The 8,010-nt window shown below is 30.7% G+C and overlaps 1 protein-coding gene across 1 annotated transcript; it reads right to left on the reverse strand.

The window, feature by feature from the left end:
* On the reverse strand, positions 1-7,011 carry LOC108915891 (cyclin-dependent kinase 10). The gene is made up of 9 exons (XM_018722041.2): positions 6,864-7,011; positions 5,985-6,109; positions 5,859-5,931; positions 3,684-3,858; positions 3,398-3,600; positions 2,605-2,832; positions 374-592; positions 195-322; positions 1-120 (listed from the first exon to the last, which is right to left on the reverse strand). The coding sequence occupies exons 1-9, from the start codon at positions 6,886-6,888 to the stop codon at positions 85-87; spliced, it is 1,212 nt and encodes a 403-aa protein (XP_018577557.1). The 5' UTR covers positions 6,889-7,011; the 3' UTR covers positions 1-84.
* Positions 7,012-8,010: the final 999 nt, after the last annotated feature.

Consider the following 8,010-nt stretch of genomic DNA (forward strand, 5'->3'; position numbering starts at 1 on the left):
TTTGAAAGATATTTCATTTATTCTTTATAAATCAGTAACACTAAATTTCTTAATTAACGTGTACAACCTAAATGTTTTAAATATTTATTCCATTCTTCTTTTTTTAACTATAGAGCCAAGCTGAAATATTAAACACAACAATTTATTACAGATATCCAGAAATATATATATATATATAGATACATTAATCTTACCAAATCTGATATGGCCGGTAAATTGTTGGTTTGGTCTCCTGCTCCAGTATTTTGATCTGATGTCGATGACTTACTACTTTTAATGTTTCTATGTTGAGGGAATGTTGGCATTAATTTTGGATCGCAAGCTATAAATCCTACCGTTATTAATTTTATCGGAAAATTAGCTTAAAACTTACGCAGTGGTGGTTCCTTAAAGTAACTACTTTGTAAACATTCCTCAGCTGTTGCCCGTTTACGTGGATCGTACATAAATAAGAAATTTAATAAGCGTAAACCTGCCGCTGAAAGCCAAGGAAACCTTTGTTTTAAGTTATTGTAAGGTTGCTGTTTTAAGCTATAGTTTTGGAGTGCAGGTAACTCACTGAATCCAGGCCAAATTGCGTCAGATGGTGTTCCTAAAATTAATCGGATACTTATAATACTATTTCGAATACAATATATAAGATGTTACAGATTTCTCGGGCAAAAACAATGAAATTTAAGCCAAATTACATGGTTAAAGTCCGACTTTTCAAATAGTTTTTCATTAGTACCTGAAAACTCATATATGGCATAAGAAAAACAATAAAAATCATATTTTAACATTTAATTCCTGCATTAGTGGGGTACGATCCCTGTACTGTGTAGCAATCATCTAACCATGTAACCTTTGCCTAATTGCAACTTTCTCCTTTTTTATTTGTTTGCTTTGTTTTCTCCTTGTTTATGTATAAACCAACACTTTTTCTCTTCTTTTTCTTTTGCTTTATGCCACACTGTCTTGTTCATGTATTGTATACGAAGGAACAATAAAGAATTTGAATTTGAATTTTGAATTAGTGGGGTACGAGATGTGTGACGCTCTCTTTTTGAAAATATTTTTCCTGCCTATGAATCTGTTCAGGAAAATGACTTTCCTAACTATCCGTCGATTTCAGTCAAAATTTCTCGTCGATTTCTCTTAAAATTGCTAGATTTCAAATAAAAAGAGAGAGAATGTTTTATTTGCTACTCTGAAAAAATACATGATACCAAATTAACTGCATTTGAGGAATGAAATATTTTAACAACTTATGAGCAAAAAATGAAGTTTAGTTTCTTTAAAGAAATGGATTGATTGTTACAAAATATCTATTAAGATGCTTAAGACGCTTAAGAAGTTTAAGGTAGACGAGTTTATTCAGGGGCAAAAACTGAGAGGATCCTAAAAAGAATATTTTCCTAATTCTTTCAAACATGCACAATTGATCCATCGCAAAGAAATAAAACAAATTCATACATAGTTGCTAAAATCTTTCATTTCTCAGAAAGTCGATTAGTATCTTAAGCTTTTTCAAAACAACAAACTGAATCTTCTCTTTTTATGAGAATCCTAAAGAAGCACGACAATAATGACATTACCTGATAGCCAAAGCAATCGACATCTTGTTTTCATCGCCTACTGAACTCAAAGTTTTAAAAGCGTGACACTGCTAAGCAAACGGAAACATACAGACCTGTAAATAATGCCATTTTTCTCAAGAATGGCTTTCTGAAGGCGATTTTCGCAAGACAATATTTTTTTTTTAAATAAAACGATCTTTTCAATGTTGCTGCCTATTTTAAAAAAATACGACCACTGTAAAAGTTTTGATCACTAAAAGGGAGAGGTAATCGAAGAAAACTATCACCCAGTATATCGATTTGACTAAAGTTTTAATAATAGTCCAAATAAATGTGCCAAATTTTAACGTGATCGGTAAAAGGGTTATGAAGTTATTAATTAAATTAGTATTATTTTTGACAACTTTGAAGGCCTGTAAATCAAAAACCAAAAAGTTTTTATGCAACTTCTTTTTCATAGATCGTATTTATTTATCGTGGTGAATATACAGTCAAACGTTGTCGGTGAAATTTGCGGAAATTTGTATTAATGACCGAACAGTTGTCTTTTTATAGACAAGTTTGCCTTGTTCATAAAAATTAAAATTTTGGCCAAAGCACATTTATTTTTACGTTTGACCTTAATATGTTGGCTTCCCTTTGTTAATAAATATCCTTTAGTGCTATTTTTATGTCATATTATTTTCGTCCAAAAATTACCCCTCAAGGTTCAATTACTTCACATTTTCTTTTACTTCAGGATCACCGATTCATTTTGTACGATTATAGCAGATGTGAAGTAATCGAGTTTGTGCATTTTAACGTTAGATCAATACAGAATTTTACATTTTGAAAAAATAAAATTTAAGGAAAAAATGTGATATCTAATTTTAATATGCTACAAATATAAATAACACATCACTAAGAAAATGGAAAAAATAGTAAATAACTATAAATAGTAATAACTGGATATCAAATATAACTACACTCACAATAAAATTTCCAGGAAAGAGGAAAAAAAATCTGTAAAATAATATATATCCATTTTATTATAATTTGTACTCACCGAGTAAATCAACGATTAATTCGAGCTGTTGAATTTCAGATCGTCCCGGCAATAAAGGTTTATGTCCTAAAAGTTCACCTAAAATACAACCCGCTGCCCACATATCAACACTGGTCGTTTGTGTTGGAGCTTGCAATAACAGTTCAGGTGCTCTGTACCACAATGTCACAACATGGGGCGTCATCGGTTTAAGTGGGACACCAAACCATCTGGCTAAACCAAAATCTGCTATAAAAGTAAAACAACAATGATATAAAGAAACATCGATAAACTAAGACTAATTGTCGCAAGAAGAGCTAAATTTGGCAATTCACTGACAATTTTAATCAAGCGCTAACCAAAACTGTAATGTGACAAGTAACGATAATTTAGTCATTGTTCGTTCAATTTCAGGTTAGCACAAAGCAACAAGCAAGTGCTAATAAAATTTGGTATGTCGAACAAACGCATTATGTGCCATGTCACACAATATGTAAATGATATGCAACCTGCATATCATCATACAGGAATGTAGCAGTCTTTATTGATTTTTAGTAGCAGTAGCAGTAGCACTGCATATCATCATACAGGAATGTAGCAGTCTTTATTGATTTTTCAATAATCAAATCTGATTGAAATAAATTCTACTGATTTATACTGAATTCACAGATATTTCTACGAAAATTATTACTTTCAAGCTAGATGCAAACAATGATCATATTCGATCAATGATCAATATTCGATTATTAATATATTGTACCTTTATTAACTCATACATACACCTCAAGAGTTTACTCTGTATTATAATACTTACCAATCTTTACGCATCCTTTATCCGTCATTAGTAAATTAGAAACTTTAAGATCCCTGTGTACAACAAAATTATGATGTAAATATCTCAAACCTCTTAAAACTTGTAACATTATACATTTCACTTGAGACTCTGTAAAAGGCGCCTGCATATTATCTAGTAACGATGCCAAGTCCTGTTCACAATACTCCATAGCTAAGAAAATGCTGTAAAAAATCATTAAATATGACATTTTTTGTTAAATAATTATGACTAATAAAATTCTTAATAAAATGTAAATAAAACTAACCTTTCCAAGCTGCGTCCAACAACAACCTCTTTAAGATGAACGATATTTTCATGTTTACAATTTAGTAAAACTTGAATTTCTCTTAAACTGCTAACAGGTATACCATCTCTTTCCAGATCCATTCGTACTTTTTTAAGAGCAACTATTTTGTCAGATGCTGTATCTTTAGCACGATCTAAATGAATAATACATTATATTTAAGAGAAAAATACAACACAATTAACATTTAACCATTAAATAAAGAACCTATTTCAGTAATAATCCACATTGGGAAGCGGAAGATATTTAAATAAATATATGGACGTTGAATAAGTTCTAGCTGCTTTCTAACATATGGCGTTACCAGAACGGCAAGCGTGTAGTTTAAGATGGTAACGCGCCTATGAAGAAGCGTATAAGCAAAGTTGAAACTCAGTGTATAATTTCGAGAAAGCGTAAACTTTATTTTTTCATATCAAATTCTGCGACGAAAAAAAACATATGGGGAGATTGTGTAGTAACACATTGAAAAAAAAACTGCAGCTGAAGCACACAGAAATGCAGATATTGATTAGTCGCTTCAAAAATAATGATTTTGATGTTGAAGATAAAGAACGCTCTGGCTCATTGTTTGAAGTTGAAGAATTGGAGGTATTATTTCATGAAGACTCATATCAGACATTAGCTGATCTTGCAGAATCATTAGGAGTCACAATAGGATCAACAGTTTCGTAATGTTTGAAATCATTAGGAATGATTGAAAAGCAAGGACATTGGATGGCGTACCAGTTGAAGGCGAGAAACGTCAAAAATAGATATACATAAACGTAGGAAATCATGGAGTATGCCGAATATCCATGGTTCCAAGCTTCTGCTCTGCATTTGGTGGGATCAGCAAGGTGTAGTTTGCTATACTGCTCAAACCAAACGAAGCCATCATGGGAGATCACTATCAACTACAATTAATACGTTTGAGCCAAACATTGAAGGAAAAACAATTATTATACGAGCAGAGAAACGACAAAGTGATTTTGCAGCATGACAACACTCGGCCACATGTTGCGATACTGATGAAAACCTTGGAAATGCTTAAATGGAAAGTCCCCTTACTCCTTCCACCATATTCACCAGACATTGCCCCTTCTGATTATCTCTTGTTCCGATAGAGAGCACATGGCCTGACAGAGCAGCACTTCCATTCTTATGAAGATGCCACAAAATGGGTTGACTCTTGGATAGCCTCAAAAGACGTGTCAATATTTCAACATGAAATTAAAATACTGCCAGAAAAATAGGAAAAAGTAGTGGCTAGCCATGAACAATACTTTCAGTAACATGTTTTTTACTAATTGTTTTTAAAAAATAAAAATTTTTACAAAAAAACAGCAAGAATTTATTCAACATCCCAATATAAATTATTAGTTAGTACATCAGCTATTCTTATTCAAGAAGCTCTTCAAAAATACCTTTAAATGTACCATCCAACATCAATATACTTTTTACCTTCTTACTATATCAGCAATCAATCCCTCCCCCCCCCTTTTAAAGATCTATTGTGGAGAAAAATTAGAAATAAAATAAAGGCCATAGAAGATTCTATTCAAATGCTCAAATATAGTGAAGTAATGAGATTAGAAAGTGCTGTTTTCATATTAAGAGAAGTAAATGAAAATGTGAGATTTAATGTGATTTCCTTCATTAAAACTCTAAACTAACTAAATTTGCATGAAGCTTCTTATCAATTAACTTAATTTCAAAATCCCTAGTCAAGATAAAATACGTTTTTTATTCCTGAACCTGCACTAATGCGGCTTATGAATAATTTATTCACTCAAAAAATAATGGCATTATCTTTTTTTGCAAAATATACTATGTAATATTTTATTTGTTACCATAAAGGGTAAGCTTAAATAATAATAGATATTTATCATAGATTATTACAAAAGTAAAAAACTTTTGTCAAAGTAAGTGACCCATTCTGATGTTTCACTCGAAACATACAAAATGTACTTCTAGCCACAATTTTTGTACTTCTTCGATTTGTAGCATTTATAATTCATGAATATGAAGAATCATAAATTTTGGATCCCCACAATTTACATGGACATATCAGATATATTTAACAAATGCTCAAATCAGTCAAACCCTATGAGCATATACTTAATTAGTAGTTGAGAATTAAGTAGAGACACTTACAAACGATGCCATATGTTCCTTCACCTATTCTATTTAATTTTTCAAATTCCGTTACAAATCGGCATCTACCAAACTGAAACATAAGTTTTAATTAAAATATTGATAGCCTCAAAATTTTTCACTTACAATATCAGTATCTGGAATAGCCATTTGCTTTCCAGTCTTGAATGAAGTTAGAATACCCTTTTTTGTTATTGGTGCAGAAGGTTCTGCTCCATTTTCGATATCTTTTTCTTTTGTTTTCGGTGAAGCTAAAAATATAAAGTAAAATAATAATAAATATTATATAAATTAGTACATGTACAATAAATAATAACTGAATAAGTAATTCAATTACATTGAACAAATATGTTAGTAAGATATTTTTTTATATAAAGAAATGAAGCAAACGTTAAACTTGTACACACTATATACTGTAGAGCAAAAAATTGTAACTTTGTTTAACAGTTCAATCTTTAGTATACAGTAGGGTTGCACAGACGTTCTGATTTTCATTTGATTACGACAGAGATTCAAAATGCTCCATTTTGTAAATATAAAATAAAACATTTCATTTAATAATTTATTCGAGTGGAAGTCTTTCTATTATTGCAAATATGGGGGCAACTAATGCTTTAAAAGTGTTCTGGATAATAGAAGGTATTCTCTTAAAATATGAGGTTTCTTACACTGGTCTCTTATTTAAATCTTGGAATATAAGTGTCGTACTGAATTCTAATTTATTTAACGGACTAGAAAAACAGTTATCCATCTGCATGTGACTGCTCATATGAAGGGTATACAATTAAAAAATTAAGGTAAACAATTCTCTCATCTATCCTCCAAATTTCTATGTGATAGATCCTTAGGAGTTTTTAGTAGCAGAAGTATTTTCAGGAATAGAAACTCAGCAATGACGAGAATTATTTTTACTTCGAAATACAAAAGCTACCAAAACACAGAATTTCTTTGCTATACTTAACCTAAGTTTAACACCTTACCGGCGTTTGTTTTCTATAAACTTACATTTTTTTAAAACATCGGCACTCATTTCTCCTTTTTCCAGAAATGTGTACACAAAATGATTAGTTTTAAGAAAAATCAATGCAAACTATATTATATTAAAAAATAATAAAACTCGGAATAAAACTATTTACAATTTTTTAACACTGAACTGAACAGTACTTATCTAATCTGAATTCTGGGCAGTGGGCACTGAACACAGATAAAAAAAAGGATAGCAAAGAACTATTGAATAACTGAACACTAATACTAATCATGACAATTTCGATTTACATGAACTTTTGCACTGAGTGCAGAGGCATAGTATCATCCACAAATTGCAACAAAAATGTTGCAGTTTCTGTATGATACTATGCAAGATTAAAAAGTTCTTAGTTAATTACTGAAATTAGTTATAATTTTAGCATAGTGTCATACGACCCTAATACTACTTCCTTTTAATATTAAAATATATATACGATAATACGATTTATAATGGTAAAATCGTATTTTACTCGTTTAAATAAACATAAAAAAAACTGCAAAATTTATAAAACAGTATTTATTAGCAATTTTAATGTGGTTATTAATGTTATAAAGAGGGATAATCCCCTCGATTCCAAATCATTGAGGCTAATTTCTAGCCATGGAATAATGGCGCGGTTATTAATGTTGCATACAAACAAACAATTCTATTCACAAACTTTATATTTTCTGTTAAACCTGTTTTCTAAACACACAAACAAAATGGAAAGTTGACGGAGAAAAAACAATCTTTTAAGAATATGAATGTTTTGACATCATAAATAAATAATAAATATTTTCCTTTTGTGTGTAAACAAACATAACCCTTTTCACTATATTTAATTGGAAAACTCAATTTAATATTTACTTACCTTTTTGCCAAAACTTCCAATATTTTTCTCATACTTACTACAAATACATAATATAATCAAGAAAAACGTCATGCTAAACAAACGTGAGTCGTGAATTTCAGTGTGGAAAAGTTAGTAAAAAATTTAAAGACACTAGATTTTACATAGTGAAAAAACTTGTAACAAACGTAACAAACTTAAAGTTACTTCCTTTTCCTCACCCCGTTCTTCGTGTGTCTGGACAAGCTCCATCCCCTCCCTGTTGCGAATCTGGCAATGCTAGTTGCACAGCCATG

This window comes from Anoplophora glabripennis, unplaced genomic scaffold (genome assembly GCF_000390285.2).
Source record: "Anoplophora glabripennis isolate ALB-LARVAE unplaced genomic scaffold, Agla_2.0 scaffold1540, whole genome shotgun sequence".
Classification (NCBI taxonomy): domain Eukaryota; kingdom Metazoa; phylum Arthropoda; class Insecta; order Coleoptera; family Cerambycidae; genus Anoplophora; species Anoplophora glabripennis.